Here is a 21,099-nt window from a genome sequence, read left to right as displayed (position 1 = left end):
CACTAACCGTACAGGAGCAGTGAGGCCTAACTTGGAAAACTGGTACACTGCCCCCCCCTGGAATGGCCCCTCCCCAGCCCAGTGGGCTGCAAGACCACCCACTTCCCTGGCATTGTTCTCAACCAAAGCCAAAGCTGCTCATTTACACAAGAACTCCTTTGCAAGTTGCAGGAACGAGAGGAAGAAGGACTGGCAACGGGATAGGGACGCAACGCCCACAATCTGGGCAAGGAGCAGGATACAGAGCAGCCCAAGTTGTAGGGCAAGGGCGAGCTCACCTGCAGCCTTCTATATGACGCTGGGACTACAACTCCCATCAGCTGCCGCCACCACGGGCAACGGTCAAGGGTGATGGAGTTTCAATTCCAGCAACATCCAGAGAGCACGGCTGCCCCCAATTGTGGCTGTAGGCAGGCAGGTTCCCTTGCTCCCTGCACAGCCCCCGGGGTTCAAGTGTTCCCAGCAAAGAGCTGGAAGACAAGCAAGCAGGGAGTGTGCAATGTACCTACGTGTGCTTGCAAATAACGAAGATGTCAGTGATGTTTCCGAGCTCCTATCCGGGCCATTCCAGAAAGGAAACGTGTTTCCTTAATCTGCTCCCCTCAGCCCAGCCCACGGCTGCCTGCAAGAGGTAGTTGGGGTACGCGCACACCCACACCCCGGCTGCTCCAGCACAATCCTGTAAGCTTGCGCGCTGCTATCTACAGGGGTTTGATTGCTTGCTCGTTTTGAAAGAGGAACACCACGATATATGCTCCAAGGATACAGGGGAGGGAAAGGAAGCAGGCTTTATTTACCCCTCCCTCCGCTACTGTAGTGACCTGTTTGATATGAAACGAGAGGGAGGGAGAATGGGATGCATCGACCCCACCCCCCTTGTGCTGAAAGGCTGGAGTGGGAAAAGCGAACATCGCTGCAGAGAGCACCCCGCCAATTGATCTGGCCCCCGGCTCTTCTCGGGCGAGATCGATATTTCCTTTTAATAATATCGCCAGGCAATCCCCAGGGCTCGACAAGCTTCCTGAATAATTGCCCACCTGTCGCGCCTGTGGTCAGCGTGAACCGAGAAGCCAAGGGGAGAGGCAGGCTGCTTCCCTCACTGCCCTGGCCGCAAAACGCTTCTACTCTTGTGACCGAGGGGCGGCGGCGACGCTTCGCCTCCCACAAGGAAGGGACCCAACGGGCTTCTGGTTACACTGCATTTCCTACCTGGGAAGGTAAAGAGGACCCAGAGGCTCAACATGCGAAGTAACAAGTCAGCTCTGGCTGTGTTCCTGGCAGAAAAGGAAGGCACAAACCATCACCAAAACTGCGTGGGGGAAGAGGTCTGGGTGTGGGCGCATGGGGGGCGGGGGCAGAGGCCAGGGAAGGAAGGAGCAGGAAACTGAGGAATGGTGTTTTTGGTTGCTACTGTCACAGCTTGAGAGACGCCTTGTTGCCGGACCGATCAGGGAGCTGCGGAGGCTGTTGCTGCTCCCGCAGGAGGTGGGGTCGCCCCGTCAACTGGAGGCTGCGGCTGCGGTGGCTGCTGTTGCTGCTGCGGATCTGCAGAGGAATGGGTGTGAAACGGGAAATTAAAGGCAGGAAGCTTGGCAGGGACATTCCTCGCTCCCTAAAACTGCCTGCCCTTCCAGGAGTCCAAATGGCAGTGCTTTCAGCTCCAGGATGGCACCACCCTCTGGTTGGGAGATGGCGCTGGCCGTCTCACTGTCTTACAAAGACACTCTCCTGGACCAGAATTGGGAGGTCGCTTGCTGGGTTTTTCTCAACGTGAACACCTGACCCGTCTATCTATCTAATTAAGAACTGGGGGAATTCCTCTGCCACCCCACACTCCCAGTGTCCAGAGGAGAGTCTTTATAGCTGGGATGTCATCTCAGGAACATCCTTTGGCTTGCAGCCTCCCACTTTAGGAAATCAGAGACCCCTCTTGACCAGCGGCTACATCCGCCAAGGAGGTTGCTGTGCCCTGATAAATCTCCTCTAGAGGAGACTGCCCCTCCAAGGCTGACCAACTGACCCTCTCACCAAGTGAACCAGTGACCCATGATCCTGCATTGCAGGGGGCTGGAATAGATGACCCTCGGGATCCCTCCCAACATGACAATTCTATGACCTGTGGAGCACCAGATCAGGCATAATAATAATAATAATAATAATTTATTATTTATACCCTGCCCATCTGGCTGGGCTTCCCCAGCCACTCTGGGCAGCTCCCAACAAAATAATAAAATACTGTAATGCATCAAACATTAAAAGCTTCCCTAAACAGGGCTGCCTTCAGATGTCTTCTAAAAGTCTGGTAGTTGTTGTTCTTTTTGACATCTGATGGGAGGGCGTTCCACAGGGCGGGGGCCACCACCGAGAAGGCCCTCTGCCTGGTTCCCTGTAACCTCACTTCTCGCAGGGAGGGAAGCGCCAGAAGGCCCTCGGAGCTGGACCTCAGTGTCCGGGCAGAACGATGGATTGGCCTGACCCAGCAAAAGCAGGAAGAGTTCTGAGGATGATGGGCTGGGTGGTGTTGGGGGAAGAGACCCTTGGTGTCATAGGACTAGAGTGAGGTGAAGGAGAACTGCCTCTGTCTACAAAGACCATTCAACCACAGTGAAGAAGTAGTCAGAAGACGGACTGCTCTTGCTATCTGTATAGGCAGACCAGTGATGGTGCAGAGGAGCCCCAAATGGGGCAGGAAAATCCTGGCATTGCAGGCGCTTGGCCTACATGACCCTTGGAGGCCGGTTCCAACTCTGTGATTCTGTGGCAGTCTGGGAGCTGGGGTTGGGGAATGGGAAGGGGCATGCAGTGGGGAAACAAAGGTGACCGTTCTACTTACACAAGCCGTTCGGAGAAGCCAGGGCCCCCCGGGCTCCCACAATATTTCCTGCCGCACCGGATGGGGGAGCGCTGCTGCTGCTGGCTTGGTGAGCGCTGGCCGATCCACTTGGCATTGCCCGACCTGGCAAAGGCTGCCCGGGGATCATGGAGCCTTGCCCCAGGATCTGAGCTGTGGGAGAGAAGGATGGTGTTTAATGGGGGTGGGCATTCAGTGGTGGGGAAGAAAAGCAGCCACGACACAGCTCTGGGCACCTATGCCTGTCACAAGCACCTCACGGCGATCTTTCAAGTAGATTGGCAAACACAAACATAAAGGGGGGAAGAAAACCCACACAAGCTGTAAAATCACTGACCCCACCTTGAGCTTTGGGGAGCCCAGATGAGGCTGGCTGCAGCACGATCCAGGATGTGAAATCCCGGCACCCCATGGCTCCAAAAGTAACTTACTTTTCCTTCCAAAAAGGAGTTAAGATTCTACGGCCCAGCCACAGGAACTGACGGTCAACAATCACTCTTGCAGGCAGACGGGCTGGGCTTGCTCAGTAATTTTTCCCCAGTCCCACCCACAGCCCCTTGACAGCCACTCCCTTCTGCTCGCATCCTGGTGCTGAAAATGGCAGAGGTCATGGAAGTTGGTTCTTATTGTGAACTTCTTGTTCCTTGGAGGTTTTTAACAACAACAACAACAACAACAATTTATTATTTATACCCCACCCATCCGGCTGAGTTTCCCCAGCCACTCTGGGCGGCTTCCAACAGATTAAAAACCAGAATAAAACATCAAACACTTCCCTAAACAGGGCTGCCTCCAGATGTCTTCTAAAAGTCAGATAGTTGTAGTTTCCAGGTCACCTTCAAAGGTAGCCCCACACAGAGCGCATTGCAGTAGTCCAAGCAGGAGATAACTAGAGCATGCACCACTCTGGCGAGGCAGTCCACAGGCAGGTAGGGTCTCATCCTGCGTACCAGATGGAGCTGGTAAACAGCCGCCCTGGACACAGAATTGACCTGCGCCTCCATGGACAGCTGTGAGCCCAGAATGACTCCCAGGCTGCGCACCTGGTCCTTCAGGGGCACAGTTGCCCCATTCAGGACCAGGGAGTCCTCCACATCCGCCAGCCTCCTGTCCCCCAAAACAGTACTTCTGTCTTGTCAGGATTCAACCTCAATCTGTTAGCCACCATCCATCCAAGCAGAGGCTGGGTGGCCACCTGCCATGGGTGCTTCAGCTGAGATTCCTGCATTGCAGGGGGTTGGACTGGATGGCCCTCGGGGTCCCTTCCAGCTCTGCAATTCTATAATTCTGTTTAAAGAGTGGACCAGAGGACATTCAGTTGATGGGATGGTCCCTCCCTCTGGACTGAGGAAGCAGAGTCTTCCCAAGTCTTTCACCACCAATTAAACAATTATGACAGAGGAAGAAGGCCACCATGCTATCCTGACCAGAGGCAGGAAAGATCTGGAGGATGGGTGGCTCCTTAAAGGCTTGGGAAGAACCCTTGGCTTTTCCAGCCCTGGGAGGCATCGCCTTGTCACCTGAATGCTCTCCAGTCCACTCTGGCAAACCTCATCCCTGAAGGCAGGTAGACCAGCTGCCCAAAGTGCCAACCAACGCCTGCAGTTCAGTCAAGAGAGTGGCCCTGAGAGAGCAAACAAGTCAGGTACAACAACAACAACAACAACAACAACAACAACTTATTTATACCCCGCCCATCTGGCCGAGTTTCCCCAGCCACTCTGGACGGCTCCCAATCGAGTGTTAAAAACAATACAGCTTTAAATATTAAAAACTTCCCTAAACTGGGCTGCCTTCCGATGTCTTTTAAAGAGAAGATAGCTGCTTATTTCCTTCACATCTGAAGGGAGGGCGTTCCACAAGGCAGGTGCCACCACCAAGAAGGCCCTCTGCCTGGTTCCCTGTAACCTCACTTCTCGCAGGGAGGGAGCCACCAGAAGGCCCTGGGCGCTGGACCTCAGTGTCCGGGTAGAACGATGGGGGTGGAGACGCTCCTTCAGGTATACAGGAATGTTTAGTGGCTCCAGCCCTGGCAGTTCCATTCAGGGCAGTGGGGAAGGCTTCTGCGCAAAAAGCCGAAAAGAGGAGCGCAAAAAAGAAAGGAAAGTCCCTCGTCTCAAGACAGTTTGAAGTTGAATCACCAGATGGAGGCAAGACAATGGGGTGTGGGGAGAAATGGAGGAGCTGAATTGGGCCAATTCCCAGTTTACTGGTATGGAGACTTTGCCTCTCTTAGGAACGACACTTCACAGAAGCAGCAGGACTCAAGGAGCGTTTGGAAGAAAGAGTGTGGCAATCCTAGAGTGGAGAATGGGTGGGTTCTTCTTGGGGAACAGTATAACCAGCCCCAACCCGTGGCTGCGGGGGACCGTTCCGCATTATCTCTCACAATGAATTTACTTTTCAGAGACAGCAAGAAGTGAAGTGGCCTTTTCTTTGCGGCAGCTGCTGCTCAGCAAGGGGACTCACGGATGAAGCCGTCTTGTGAGAGAGCAAGGGCCACACAGCCAAATTATTTCTCATTTCGTGTGTGGGGTGGAAGTTGGTGAGCAATGATGGGATGCAGCTGTTCATAAATTTAAACTTGGATTAAGGAGGGTCCTTAACCTGGCCGCCTCCAGGAAACTGAGGGAGGAGAGGGGAGTGCAATTGCTGCACATCCTCACAGGGGCACAACACACACACACACACACACACAAGCACTTTGGCCTCTCCAGCCAAGAAAGCCCATTAAAAATGTGTTACACAGCAGTGGTGGGAACTGAGGCCAAGGAAATTCCTAGCTCAGCAGATAAGGTGAAGGCTGCTGTGTGCCAAGTTATTGACTGCCACTCTTAACACCCACTTACAGCCTGTTACTGCGACAGATTTATTAGCATCTTGTTAGCATCAAGAACTACTTTTTTTTCTTCGTTAAAAAAACTCTAACCCTTTCCAGACACACAAACGCTAGCGGTTTCTTTTTACAGGAAGAAACCCTCATGTCTGGTACCTCGATTGCAAGTTAGGCAGAGATCACATTCAACTGCTCTGGATCCAGAAAACTCAACACCTCCCTGCAGGTGAGAGTGCCCGAAATAGAGGGCCCATAGGCCAGTTCAGGACCAGATGAATAAAGGATTCCCAGCCTGGAACTGATGAGCTCCAGCCGAGCTCTCCATCTTCCTTAGACCTTAGGATCTTTGTGCTGTGCCGGCCTAGCACACTTCCAAAGTACCAGCCTATCCTTATCAACTTTTGGTCACAAGTCCACCTTTCTGTCCAGCACCCAAGACCAGCTCTCCATAAACTCCACACCAATGGAACCCAAATCCTTCCTGAGGGACATAAATTGCTCTGTAGACACGGTTCCAGTTTTAGGACGATTTTGTTCCATGCAAAAGACTGGAGTAATGATACTGGATGGGAGGACCGAGAGCACAAACCTTGTGAGAATGGGCCCAGGGTGTTTGTGTGTGTAGCAAGCAGGGAGAGCAGCAGCAGAAAGGAGAGAGAATTGGCTGCCCCTTGCGTGGTGACCTACTGGGAGTTTGTACTAAAGGCGTCACAGTGATAAGGCATTTGCAGCGCAATGCTACTAAGAAACCTCACTGGCTGCACCTTTTGATATTTAGCAAAGGTGAGCTGAAACTTATGGCAGCTTCTCCATTTGGGAGTTATCTTTTGCAATCATTAGCAAAAGAAGCACTTTCTCTCTTTTTTAAAAAAGCTGCCTTTCTTCTGCCTGTACCCCTGAAACCAATTTCCCCACCGTCAAAGCCCTCCAAATCCTAGCAGGCCTTGTGGTTCAAGAGAGTAAAGTGAATTCAGTCCTATGCAATTCCTTGTACAGTGGTACCTCGGGTTACAGACGCTTCAGGTTACAGACGCTTCAGGTTACAGACTCCGCTAACCCAGAAATATTACCTCGGGTTAAGAACTTTGTTTCAGGATGAGAACAGAAATCGTGCTCCGGCGGCAGCAGGAGGCTCCATTAGCTAAAGTGGTGCTTCAGGTTAAGAACAGTTTCGGGTTAAGAACGGACCTCCGGAATGAATTAAGTACTTAACCCGAGGTACCACTGTAAAAGGAAACTGCTAACACCTTCAGGCTGGCAACCACGACATGCAACGTTTATGCTGAAGTCTCCTATTTGCATGATTTCTTCAAAGACACCACAAAGGTTACTGGGTGGTAGGATATATCTATAATCTTTATTGAATCCCCTTCCGCTCTCTCCCCTCCAGTAACAGGGTTCAGAAACCAGAACTGTTCGGGCTCTTCAGTCTTGAGACAGCCAAGCATATGAGCAAAAAACTCTGGCATTACTGCAGCACAACAGATGGAAAAAACCCTGCCTGGGCAAAGGGTTCTCAGAAGAATCTTCCAACCAGAGAGGAGAGACTGCAAAACCCATCCATGCACACATGGATGTGCACACAGCCTCCGGCGAGCACACTCTCCACACGCAGCTATGGCATTTCTGCCATTCCCTTAAAGAGCAGCAGCAGCAGCAACCAACCAGAAGCTCTCCCCGTGCAAAAGCTCCTCTACTCATCGGCCTGAGGAGACTTGCTCCCCCTTCCAAAGGAGAAACAGGGACTGCCCACAAGGCTTTTGCTGCTGGGGTCTCCCTTCGATGCTCCAGAGCACCTGACCAGGTGAAAGCAGAGCAGAGCATGGGACAACACCGCAGAAGATTTGCAGGGAACCCCCTCTCCCTGCCATGTTCAGCTGGAAGTTACCCAGCTTGGCTCACTCGCCTCCTCACAATGGGAGCAAAGAGTGCAGTTTTACTGCTGCTGATTCTGCCTTCTGCCTGCCTGCCTCCAGTTCCCTCTCTCATGAGATCTGAGGAACAGAGACCAGTAATAATAATAATAATAATAATAATAATAATAATAATAATTATTATTATTATTATTATTATTTATGCCTCGCCCATCTGACTGGGTTGTCCCAGCCACTCTGGGAGGCTTCCAACATAATATAAAAACACAGCGAAACAACAAGCATGAGAAACAGGACTGCCTTCAGGATAAAAATATAGAGTTATAATATGTTAAGATACAGAGTTAAGATAAAACGAAAAAGGGTAAGGATTTGCTGATTTGATTATTTAAATGGGAATACAAAAAGGGGAGGTGTGAGGAGGCCAAGGAAATAAGTTAATGAGTTTAAAGTTACAAAGAACTGATTTGTTTTTAATTCTTTTTTAGTTATTTGTCTTTTGTATTTTGTATTTTTATTCTTCTTTTTTCTTTTTTATGCATTTTTCTATGTTCTCTTTTTTGTATCTTTTTCTTTTGATATGACCTTTTTTTATTTTGTAAACCTATGTCTTTGTAAAACCTCAATAAATATCTTTAAAAAAAAAAAGAAAAGAAACAGGACTGCCTTCAGAGGTCTTTGGGAAGTCACATACAGTGGTACCTCGGGTTAAGTACTTAATTCGTTCTGGAGGTCCGTTCTTAACCTGAAGCAGCACTTTAGCTAATGGGGCCTCCTGCTGCCGCTGCGCCGCTGCCACCCAATTTCTTATCCTGAAGCAAAGTTCTTAACCTGAGGTAATAATTCTGGGTTAGCGGAGTCTGTAACCTGAAGCGTATGTAACCTGAAGCGTATGTAACCCGAGGTACTACTGTAATTGGTTCTCTCTGACATATGATGGGAAGGCAATCCATGGGGAGGGCGCCAATATGAAAAAAGCCCTCTGCCTGGTTCCCTGTAGCTTCCCTTCTCGCAGTGAGGGCACTGCCAAGTTTGCAGCCTGCCACAGGCGAATAGCAACCTCCCCCAATCAAAACCCAAACCAACTGGGGCAAAACATGCAGACATTAAGATCAGGGGTTAGCAGGAGACATTTGCCCCATCATTCGCTCCTTCATTGGAGGTTTATAGGCAGAGGTTGGATAGCCATCGGCCGTGGATGCTTTATCTGAGATTCCTACATTGCAGGGGTTGGACTAGATGACCATGGGGGTCCCCTTCCATCTCTACGATTCTACGCGGGAGCTGTTTGATGAAGAAAATCCAGGTGGAGAGACTTGTCCCCAGGTATAGATGCTGATCATAGCCTGCCCTTAACTGGCAAAAAATGACTGCTTAGCCTCTGTGAAATTTCACCTGCTTGCTCCAGAACCGAGGCTACCGCAGGCTAAGTTCTGCTGCAGGCAAATAGAAAAAGCAATGGTGGGCTCACTCCAGCCCTCTCTCCCTCAAGCGCATGAGGAGCGTTGTGGCGGGACTACATGGCAGTTTGGCGACCACAGAATTAGACGGAAGCCGACAGAGGGATTGCTTGGACCAGAGGGCTTTTTCAGAGCTAAGGAGAGCAAGTTCGTCGCTCTGCTCATCTGGGAATTACCGTGAGGAAATAATGGAAGGAAGGTCAATAATCCCGCGGTCTTCATGGAGCCCTGCCTCTGATCGCTCAGATTCTGATCTTCAGGCTGAAAGAGGCATTTTGCTCTCGAAAGGCTCACGTTTCCCTTTGCTCGCCACTTTCATCCTCCCTCTCTTCCCTACAGTACATAAATAGCCACAGCCACCAGAATGGTCAAGTCTACTCCTTGAAACCCAACCGCATCCAATAAACAGGGAGCACAGGCAATTGAGTTTCTTCAGCCACAAAATGCTTCCCCATCTGCCCTGGTTAGATTTGCACAGGCCTGTTAAGCCTGAGATTTCTCCAGCAGAATCAAGGCACTAATGTAAGTAATTAAAAAAAAGGGGGGGGGAGGACGACGGCAGGTGGAAAGAATCTACTTAATCCAGCTCACACTAAGCTGGGCTTTTGGGGAAGAGGGCTGCACAGGTAACCCATCCCGCATTAAAAACTCAGAAAAATAACCCAGTTGCCAAATGGCACCTTAAACCTAAGTTATGGTCGCCACAGCAGAATGGCCACCGTTCCACCCCAACCGGTGGAATATATTATTGTTATTCATTTCATTTCTATACCGCTTTATATTTTTAAAAAATCTCAAAGCTGTTTACAATACACCCAAACATCAAACAAAACAATCCAGGATAAAACAAATTCAAGCTTCAAGGAAAATATTTCGGATCCTTCGAGTGGCATTTGGCTTTCCCCATATTTATTCATCTAGTGCAGGGTCTGACCGTTTGAAATGAGCTGTCGGAACTCTAGATTCTGGGTTGGCACTTTGACTTGGATCTTGGCTGTATCCCATGAGGCACATCTGGATTTGTAAACCCCACACCTGGCTAAGTTTGTGGCCTTCTGCCTCCAATAGTTATTCCAGGCAAATTCCAAAATGTTTCAGTGCACAAGTCTAGTTCGTCCTCAATTGTCCTTTTCTCCCCGCAAGTTAGAAATGTTTCAGGTCTGAATTACTGAACTCCTCTTCCCAAAGACCCCATCATTCAACTGGACTGAGTTCTTCTTCTGCCAAGCTTATATACAGTGGTACCTCAGGTTACATACGCTTCAGGTTACAGACTCCGCTAACCCAGAAATAGTGCTTCAGGTTAAGAACTTTGCTTCAGGATGAGAACAGAAATCGTACTCTGGCGGCGCGGCGGCAGCAAGAGGCCCCATTAGCTAAAGTGGTGCTTCAGGTGAAGAACAGTTTCAGGTTAAGAACGCACCTCTGGAACGAATTAAGTACTTAACCTGAGGTACCACTGTATTTGCTCCAGGTAATGTAGTATAGTAAGCCAAGGTTTTTATTAACCTGGCAGATGCTAGACCACTGAGTACTATTAACCTTATTCTGAAATAGCTACCTTCAAATACAAAATCATCATCACCATCAAGCTAGTTCTTGGATAATATTTAGATCTAGGCTTTGGACTTGCAACAGTTGTTTGGGCTCCGCTTTCTTGGTGAATGTTATTAGCATTTCTCGTGAGGCATTTTCAGAGTGAGTGCTTAACTGGTGAGGGCGGGAATTAAGCTTCCTGGCCTCACCCAGAAGAACGGGGATAATAATCTTGGCCCTACCTTACAAGAATGTTGCAAGGATCACTAGTGCTGCGAAGGGTCTGAATGAGCCATTTAAAAGCTATTTGTTCTGCCCTCTCCAACTCCCCCAGGAGAAATTTTGGTGGGAGGCATGTTAGTAAAACACTTGGGGGTGCCCTGCCCTGCCCCAAGATCGGCTGGGAAGGGAAAAGCCCTCTGCGCTTCCACTGGCAACTGCACCCGCTTTCTGCCTGCCCGTTTCTAAGCCTGCATTGTATTTCCCAAGAAAATGGCTTCCCACTAACATTATTCTTGCAGCCGAGACGCGGTGATCTGTTAAGGCAAGAGATGCTCGCGGGCGACTCTCTGATCGCGGCAGCTTTCAGGCTGGCAAATAACGTAGCCAAGACCGTCCAGGGTGGGGTGGGGGAGCCCGACTCAAAAGTGGATTAAGCATTTTGGGCATTCCGGTCAGCAGGAAAAAAGGGGGGGGGGGAGGAATGCACAACACAAAATGCTGCTCTTTGGGCGGAAGAGGAAAATACGGCTTGAAACTCAGAGGCAATGGCGGGGGGAGTGAAAGACAGTGAAGTGTGACCTACATAAGGAAAGGGAAAAGCTTAAAGGGGGAGGGGGGGAGGCAGATGTTTCAGGAGGGAAGGTAGGTTCACTACTGTGAGAGGCAGCCTACTGAAAAAGCCTGTTCCACGTTTAGGTCTCCTGCTCCCTCGGCCGGCAATGTCACGCTGTGTGGCATCAGGCTCACATATGTTGCATGACACAGGCGTGTGCTTTGGGCTGTGCAGGGAAGCTTGAGCCTGGACAGGCCCCCGGGGGCTGTCCTGACACATTTATCGACTGCTCCTCCTCTGTTAATGGCGACCGATCACATTTTGTTAAGTGGAGAGTCTAGCATCAGGCTTTCAGGCTCTCTAGTCCTGGCTAAGGGGGGGCATGGGATGGAATTCATTTATTCCAAACATTTCTGTGCTGCCTTCTCAGCTTACATTTTTTTTATTTAAAAAAAAAAAAAGCTTTAGTGTTGCAGGAATTTATGTATAGGTTGGGGGGGGGGTTGCCCCTCCAGCAGATATCATGCACATGCAGCCCACTACCAAAACCAGCAAAACCGCTTTTGTGACTTGTCCCCACAAACACCCCATCACAGTTTCTTCCTATCTGTTCAAAAGGCCTTTGCTGCACGATACCAAATGTAAGAATTCACTGATCAATGTATCTATGTACTGGCTCACTGGGAAAACTTCAGAAATTAATATAGACGTGTGAGCTCAGCTACTCAGCTGCCCCTCTGCCTGAGTGATAATTCCTGGCATCCTGATACCTGAGTGCCAGACAGGTAGCCATAACAAACCCAGATGAAGACAAAAGGGTGTGATGAACTTGGCTGGGAAACAGGGAAATGTAAAGATCTCCTTTTTTACACTTGATGGGTGTTTGGTGGAGGGCAAGGAGAACCATGGGGCAGGGTCCAGGATGCTCAGATTCCTGCCACCAGACCTCCCCTTTCATGATGTAACCGTGATGTATGAGTGATGTAGTTTGGGGGTTGTAACATGGGGATTAGCAGCTAATAAAAGTTTGGGGGCTCTTTTGTCCGGGGCTTCCATCTTGTTCCACCTTGTGGCAGGTGGGAGTCCTGTCGCGACAGTCTTCAATAAAGACCAAGCCTACTGGCTGCTGTTTTGCTCTGGTATTCCTGGCTTGTCCTTGTTTTTTTGTCCAAGGGAGCCCTCTGATTTCTCCGTTAACATTAGGATGAATTTATATTAAGCCAGAGCACTCAGGGCTTTTCCTGGGAGCTCAAAATATGTCACATCATGTTCTTTTGCTAGCCCTGACAAGTCCCCCCTCTAAGGTAAGCCCCCAAACATTACGGGGGGGGGGGGTTGGGTGAGGAGGAAGGCTAAGGGGTCTATAAGAGACCCACTTGCAGGTTGAGAGCTGCCAACAACCCCGTCCCACCCCCAAAATGGATGACAGTCTAAGGTTGAGCAGGAAGTAGTGGCCGTGTTGCCTGACTGCCACTTAAAAAAAATAAGAGTGCCAGTGTGGTTTAATGGTTAGAGCACCAGGATTCGAATCCCTGCCTACTCAGCCAAGAAGCTCACTGGGTGACCTTAGGCTATTCACCGTCTCTCGGCCTAACGCACCTCACAGGGCTCTTGTGAGGATAAAATGGGGGGAAAGAAGTATGCACACCACCTTCAGCTCCTTAGAAGGTGGGATATAAATGCAATAAATGCATTTGTTATTAAACCAGCTGAATGCAAGAGAAGCTCTCTACAGTGTGCAGGATGTGTCTAGCATGGAAACCAGAGTCCCTTCTGTGGGGCAACGCAGTGCCATTAAGCGTGCTTACGCACACACCCGAAAAATTATGAATGGGTTCCATAAAGCTGGACTGCGAGTCTTAATACCACTAGGAATCTGCCCTTCCTGCCGCATGTCTTCCCCAGGAGACCCAAAGAATCGCAAAGCCAGGCACTGAATAATTAAGCACGGTAGCTAATTTAGCATCAACTCTCCGGCTCCCCACTCCGCCTGCCGCGAACATTTCCATCACTTCTCTCCAGCGTGATAATTCACTCTACGCCGGTCGGAGAGACAGCAGCCCCCCCCCCAAACACCAGCCTAATGCACCGAGAGGGTTATTTTCTGGGTTAAGACCAATTTGGACACCAAGCAAGTGTCCAGGGAGCTTCTTCCGAACACATCAAGCACCGGGCAACGTAGTTTTTCAAGGCCAACACTGCCCAGACATAAAGCAAACTAAGTGGCACGCCAGGACTGAACTGGCTACCTTCAAATATTTATGGCTCCTAAATAAAATATCTGTCAGGAGGCACCAAGCAATGAAACTCGCTCAAGTGTTTTCTGCAGGCATAAAAGGCCTGCACAGCTCAATGTAGTTAAATCATTCTCTGGCATCCGCAGGAGGCAAGAACCCCTGCCTGACTCTCTTTACTGCCAGTTCCAGCACAGGCAGTCTTTTTGCCTAGCCAGGTTTCAAATCCAGCGGGGCTACGTAGCGACTACTAGGGCCGAGCTCATGGAAACCACCCTGGGCACTGGGCAGCCTCAAGTGGTGGCACTGAATATTCAGGCTGTAGCATCCCAAGAATCTCTGCAAAGGATGTTTCAGCTTAAGTCCAACGGCACGTAGACTAGTTTCTCTCCAGGGAACGAGCTTTGAACCAGCAGCTACCCAACAGAATAACGAGGTCTGGATTTGAAAGGGATTACATGAACCGTAAGAGAAGTCACAAGGGCACGGGAGAAGCAGCTCAGCCAGCCCTGGAGGTCTCAATTTGTGGGCGCTACTTTTCAGCGCTAGGTTAAGGTGCTGCAAGCAGGTGTGTTGCCTCCACCTGCCTTACGGCTTTTGCTACCTCTCAATTTCTGATTCATACGAAGGATCCCACCCCTGCCAAATGCCTGTTCTTCATCCGGTGAGACGAAGGACGACGTAGAAACATTTTAAACAAAATGCTCTGACTGTAAACCATGGTTATCCACCCCCCCTTTCTTCTTGGCCAGTAAGCATTTTATGGGCCCCTTATCTTTTCTCTAGACCTGCCTGTCACTTCAGCAAGAGACTTCGAGCCCCACGCATCCCTGCATGCTCTGCCGGATTAGCAGTTCTGCTTTTTTACGTGTCATCGGGAGGCAAAGCCAAGCCTGCCAGGGAATGGTTGCCGAGGGTGGGGGTAAGAGCGCTCAACCTTTCCCAGGCCACTGTGACGGAGCCAAGGAAGGAGGTCAAGCTGGTTGGTGGCCTCTGTGTGTGCTTTCTGCCTTGGGGCCTCCTCCTCCTCTTCCTTCCACAGAGAAGTCGTTTGGGGATGGTTGCAGAGGCTTCGCAAGCCTGCCTATCCCTCCACGCTGCCAGGATCACTCTTGCAGAAATCCAACAGGCAGGCAGGCAAGCAAGTGCAAGCTGCAGCTTTCCCTTTGCAGATGAACAGGTGACACACAAGCTCACCCTGCACAGACTAACTGGGGCACGGAGCGCACACCTGGTGAGCTGGAGGTCAAGGGAACTGCAGGCAGAGACACGGCAGGAGAACAAGGTGGGAGTCTGAGGACCAGCTGATCAGAGTGCGGAAGGAACAGAGCACACCGGATACAGGCAACAACCACTGGGTTGCATTCTCAGGCACCACTCGTTTTAAGTGAAATTGTGTGTATTGGGAACACCACTGAAAAAGCCTGCAAAGGCCCTCCAAACCTCCTCACTCAAACTCTCCACAGGCCTCGACTGCCAGTGCAAGGGCTCCTGGCATTGCACCTGCAAAGGCTCGTGGGATTGCTAGGTGTCGTTTCCGCGCAGTTTTCACCTTTTCTGCGCTCTTTTGGGGCTGTTTTCGCCCTTTTCCTAGTCGCTTCCGGGTTCATGGCAATGCACACACGTGCAGTCATGCACATATAAAGGTAAAGGTACCCCTGCCCGTACGGGCCAGTCTTGCCAGACTCTAGGGTTGTGCGCCCATCTCACTCAAGAGGCCGGGAGCCAGCGCTGTCCGGAGACACTTCCGGGTCACGTGGCCAGCGTGACATCGCTGCTCTGGCGAGCCAGAGCCGCACATGGAAACGCCGTTTACCTTCCCGCTAGTAAGCGGTCCCTATTTATCTACTTGCACCCAGGGGTGCTTTCGAACTGCTAGGTTGGCAGGCGCTGGGACCGAGCAACGGGAGCGCACCCCGCCGCGGGGATTCGAACCGCCGACCTTTCGATTGGCAAGTCCTAGGCGCTGAGGCTTTTACCCACAGCGCCACCCGCATCCCCCATGCACATATAAACGCACATAAAATGGTCATTGCTTGTACTGACGTAAGAACCACCTGCTGGATCAGGTCAATGGCCCACCTAGTCTAGCATTCTGTTCTCACAGTGGCCAACCAGATGCCTCTGGGAAACATACAAGCAGGACCCGAGCACAAGATCCACTCTCTCCTCCCGTAATGCTTCTTCCGGGAGGAGAGTGAGAGGATGACCAGTACAATTCACGAGTGTATAAGGTGGTCTCCTTAATCCATGGTCGTACCGAAGGCCAACGATGTGTCGTGCAGAGAACCACGGTTTAGTTAATATTTAAAATGTAGAATAGCTTTGGAAGTGGATTTAGGCTGTAGGATTAGATGTAGAAGATAGTATAGTATTCTAGAATAGTATACTATTCTAGAATACAGTGGTGCCCCGCAAGACGAATGCCTCGCAAGACGAAAAACTCGCTAGACGAAAGGGTTTTCCGTTTTTTGAGTCGTTCCGCAAGACGAATTTCCCTATGGGCTTGCTTCGCAAGACGAAACGTCTTGCGAGTTCTTGCGAGTTTGTTTCCTTTTTCTTAAAGCCGTTAATAGCCGTGCTTCGCAAGACGAAAAAACCGCAAGACGAAGAGACTCGCGGAACAGATTAATTTCGTCTTCCGAGGCACCACTGTAGTATTATTTTTAAGTGAAAAACTTTTTATGGGAAAAGTAAGCGTGATAAAAAAAATGGTTAGAAATTATGATATATGTAAACTGCTGAAGATGAGGTAAAATGAAAATCAGATAGAGGGGACTTGGGGAAGTCCACCTAACAATGTTTAGAAAAAATAAGGATAAGACAAGAATTTGTGTGTATTGTTTTTCTGTTTGTGTTTTTTAGTTGTGTTATAAAATGGATTAAAAAATGTCATTAAAAAAAAGAGAACCACAGTTTAGCAGACAGATTCAAAACTTGTGCTTGTAACACATGGTTTATTGTGACACAGCATTTGGTGACTGAGTGGCAGTCCCTCAAGAGACACTTGCGTGTTTTTCAATAGCACTGGATGCTCCCCTCTCTGCTGTGTGTCCTGCAGCAACACTGTGCGGCTTTTGCTGCTGGTTGGGGTTTTGGAAGGGTGGGTTGAGATGCTGCAGCCGTCTTGCATTGAGTGTGTGGGGATAATACAGCAGTTGGTTCTAGATTCTGTGTTTCCCCCCATATATTTATGTAACCCACCCTGGGGTCCTTGGGTGAAGTGTGGGCAGCAAGGACTAAAAATAAACAAAAGTATGAGTCCCGGAGCAGCCCTGCTGGAGCTGGGCACCTGCCTAGCCTTGGGTATTTGGTTTCCAACACTGGCTAGTCACAGTGCCTCTAGGGCAGCAGAGGTGGTGAGATTCTACTCAGATATCGTGGTCTAACATGTTTGAGGCTAGGGCAAAAATCTCTGCTGGCTGGTCACATATATGGAGTTGTACATGCCAGAGTTGTACAACTGGGCAGTGGGAGGTAGAACCAGATAACAAACAACAACAACAACAAAAACAACAACAACAAGCCCAGACAAGTTTACAGAAGGAAAACAAAGGACTGTGGTGCTGCCCGCCTTTGACAGCTTCAAATAATGTCTAACACAGGGTGACTTAACTGCCTGTTCAGAAGTCTGATCTGACACACACACACACACACACACACACACTTACACACACTTTTCTGATCTCCCAAGGGCTTGCTGATTTTGGCAGTGGCAGTGAACATAATAATAAATAAAGGAGACAACAGTGCTGGGATGTGCAGAGTGTGTGCAACTGATGTGTACCACCAGAAAGAGCCTGAATGTGACCGTGTGGGGGTGGTTTTCTGACCAAACCCTCTACTGACAGGCAGCCCGCAGAGGACTGGCCAAGAGTGAATGTGGCCCTTGAGCATAACATAAAATAATAAAAATAGAATATGATAAAAACATACTATAATATGATAAAATAGGTTGTCCACGCCAGAGCTAATAAGGTCCTTGCGAAATGATTTTCTTCTCTTCATGGGGAAGATTGTGACGGTTTGTGCAGTTGAGGAGAACACTTGTGCTTTCTCTGAACTCTCATCCATTGTGCAAGCATTTTGTACAGGGTGGAATTAAAATCAGCTGCCCCAATCTTTTGTCCTCCAGTTATATTTTGGACTGCAATTCCCATCAGCTCCAGCCTGCCTGGGGAAGGGTCAAGGATGACGCGAGTTATGATGGACTATATGTAATTGGCAGAAATGACTGGCAGAATCCGAGACCAGGGAGAAGAGTCGGTGGAAGAAGATTGGAAGAAATTTAAAGACTATCTACAGAAATATTGTAAAATTAATGAATGATAGAATGATGTTGGATAGCAATTAAGGGGTTTCCAGCTGTAATGCTTTAAGAGGTAAAGGAAAATAAGTAACAGAAAATATGTGTGTTTTTAACTGTTTTTATTTTGTATTTTTCTATTTTCTTTTTCATTTTTACTGCATTATTCTAAAAAAGCTTAATAAATATTTCATTAAAAAAAAAAAAGGATGACGCGAGTTGTACTCTAAACTAGGGGGCTCCAGGTTAAACTGGAGGTCACTGCAGGCTTGCCCAATGGAGGGAAGTTTCCTGCATCCCTCCCATACAGCAAAGAGCGCTGAAGCCCCCCCACAATGGGGCAACCTTTGTTGCTCATTCCTCTGACATTGCTGTGAGGAAGATGCTCATCCCTGCCACTCATTTGGACAACCACAGACTACCATGAAGTCTGTGCCAGTCATTCAGGGGAAGGAGGCTGTTAACAGGTCATTTTCCCAACCATGCCTTCATTTCAGGTTTTAATTAGTTTTGCTAGAGGACTCGCATTTGATAAGAGGCACAGACTTCTGGGGTACTGGAGCAAAAGAGGTTGAGCAAAATAAATCCATCCGGCTTCAATTGCTCATGTTTTCTGGCACCGCAGGCCTACAAGCACAGCGCCACTGATGAGAACGGACAGGTCTGGATTTCTAACAACACATAACAGTTTACCCAGAAAGAATCGTGTACCTGACAAGTTGCCTCTTCTGGTTGCACCTCCCCATCGGAACAGCCTTGCCATGGTGTTCTTTGCTGCTTCCTCTTCCCATTTTAACTACTTCACTGCACAGCACCCAAGCGACCACCCTTCTCCTGATCTCATACTTCAAACTACTGTAAAATCTACTCCTGCCTTCCCTACTCATGGATCTGTTCTCTTCCTGGAGAACAAACTGCTTTAGGATCTTGAGGTTCGCAACTTCTTCCCAGAAGAGCATGCCTACGTTCAGGGCGAAGAAGCCCAGGCATCCGTTACGCAGAACTGTAGAGCTGGAAGGGATCCCAAGGGTCTAGTCCAAGCCCCGCACACCCGCAAACAATAATTTAGATCAAGATTTCCCAAACTCAGATCTCCAGCTTTTTTTGAACTACAATTCCCATCATCCCTGACCATGGGTCTTGCTAACTAGGGATGACAGAACTTGTAGTCCTGGAGACCAAAGTTTGGGAAACCCTGATTTAGATGAACATGCTAACTATCAGTAACACTGATCCACCAAGTACCGTATTTTTCGCTCTATAAGACGCACCAGACCACAAGACGCATTTAGTTTTTGGAGGAGGAAAACAAGAAAAAAAATATTCTGAATCTCAGAAGCCAGAACAGCAAGAGGGATCGCTGCGCAGTGAAAGCAGCAATCCCTCTTGCTGTTCTGGCTTCTGGGATAGCTGCGCAGCCTGCATTCGCTCCATAAGACGCAGACACATTTCCCCTTACCTTTTAGGAGGGAAAAAGTGAGTCTTATAGAGCAAAAAATACGGTATTTTATCAAGGCAACAGTAGTGGTGAGAAGAGAGAGAGAGAGAGAGAGAGAGAGAGAGAGAGAGAGACTGCGCTCCAGAAACCGAAGGCAGCATGAACTACACTCCTTTAGATGCTTTTGGCTTCTCAGAGCAGTTGTTGGCGCACACACAATTGGCACATTAGAGCGGCTGGTCTTAAGTTACTTTCAGGAGGTTATGTGCTGTTTAATCGTCTCCTGAGAGGTTATGGGAAAAGGTTCATCACGAGGTGATGCCTTGGGTTCAGTATTTTAAGATAGGGCTTGGATTTGAAGAAGCCTCCCCCGAGTGCTTTCCACAGGGCGTCGTGAGGCACTGGTGCTAGCGCATGTGTATCACGCCATGTCTAGTGTAGGGCAGCTAAGCAGACAGAACAAGCAGCCCCTGTTTAGAATGGCACTGCCCCCCCCCTTCCAGGGCACTGTAATCTGATGGAAGGCTTGCCCTCTTTCATTCATCGGCCTCCAGAGTGCTGATGGATTGACAGGTGTGGAGAAGCGTGCTCAAGTGGGGCTCTTACAACAGGCCAGGAAATGGAAGATATAAAATGAGGAGATGAAAAGCGGTCATGGTGAAATTACACAAAACGGTAGTGTGCAAAGCCAGCTATGAGGAAAGGTGCTCTCTCAGTCTCTCTCACAGTTATCCAGATCGGAATAACCCTTTTTCGATAATGAAGTGTGGGGAAATAGCACGAGAGGTACTTAAGATCCAGAATTGCAGGACCTGTATATCGTAAAGTGGCCTGATGTTTCCCAACGCTCCAATACCTAGGGCTCTGAGTGATGTGTGCCCCTTGCAGAGCAAACAATGTATTCTGGGCCCATTACTTGGCTTCTTGGGAACACCTAGCTTCAAAGCAAACCCCTACACTTCGCTGTGGGTTAAACCACAGAGCCTAGGACTTGCCGATCAGAAGGTCGGCAGTTCAAATCCCCGCGACGGGGTGAGCTCCCATTGCTCGGTCCCTGCTCCTGCCAACTTAGCAGTTCAAAAGCATGTCAAAGTGCAAGTAGATAAATAGGTACCGCTCCAGTGGGAAGGTGAACGGCGTTTCCGTGTGCTGCTCTGGTTCACCAGAAGCGGCTTAGTCCTGCTGGCCACATGACCCGGAAGCTGTACGCCGGCTCCCTCGGCCAGTAAAGCGAGATGAGCGCTGCAACCCCAGAGTCGGTCACGACTGGACCTAATGGTCAGGGCTCCCTTTACCTTACACTTCTACACATGGATGTGTCCCAAGCATGCAGGCACATTGCTCCCTCTCAGCTATTTCTTTGTGCCCCTTTTTTGCCACAAAGCTATGAATTTCTGGGGGCGGGAGTCTGCAGAAACGCTGCAGTCGTAATAAGCATACTAACCTGCTGAAACTGGCACTTCTCCACAGTCCAGCCTCAGACCCGTTTCCAAAGGGGTGTGTGTCTTTCCCAGCCCTTACCTGGCTGCGGTGGATGAGGAGGGGGCATCTGGTGGTGCATCATGGGATACGGAGGAGGCTGCTGGTGAGACAACAAGCCCGGGTGGCTGGGTGTCCCCAGAGGGTTCATGCCAGGGCCGCTGGAATGCTGGTGGGACTGCTGGACGTTCTGGCTGTGCTGCTGCTGCTCCATTTGCTGGCGGGCACGGAGCTCCGCGTACTTCAGCTGCTCCATGTGGAAGTTCTGGCGCTCCGTCAGCAGCTGTTGCCTCTGCTGCTCCAGCTGATG

General features: G+C 49.5%; 1 protein-coding gene across 2 annotated transcripts in view; it reads right to left on the bottom strand.

Annotated features, from left to right (window-relative positions):
- Positions 1-1,342: 1,342 nt before the first annotated feature.
- The window catches only part of SMARCC1 (SWI/SNF related, matrix associated, actin dependent regulator of chromatin subfamily c member 1), a 99,837-nt gene continuing 80,080 nt past the window's right edge, over positions 1,343-21,099 (bottom strand). For both annotated transcript variants that reach the window (XM_053359513.1, XM_053359514.1), the window contains exons 26-28: positions 20,832-21,093; positions 2,834-3,004; positions 1,343-1,545 (exon numbers count right to left, since the gene is read on the bottom strand). In XM_053359513.1, coding sequence (XP_053215488.1) covers positions 1,448-1,545; positions 2,834-3,004; positions 20,832-21,093 — 531 coding nt within the window. In that variant the 3' untranslated portion in view covers positions 1,343-1,447. The remainder of the gene's footprint in view (positions 1,546-2,833; positions 3,005-20,831; positions 21,094-21,099) is intronic.

Source organism: Podarcis raffonei, chromosome 12, assembly GCF_027172205.1.
Source record: "Podarcis raffonei isolate rPodRaf1 chromosome 12, rPodRaf1.pri, whole genome shotgun sequence".
Lineage (NCBI taxonomy): Eukaryota > Metazoa > Chordata > Lepidosauria > Squamata > Lacertidae > Podarcis > Podarcis raffonei.
This window is presented reverse-complemented; position numbering and strand designations above follow the sequence as displayed.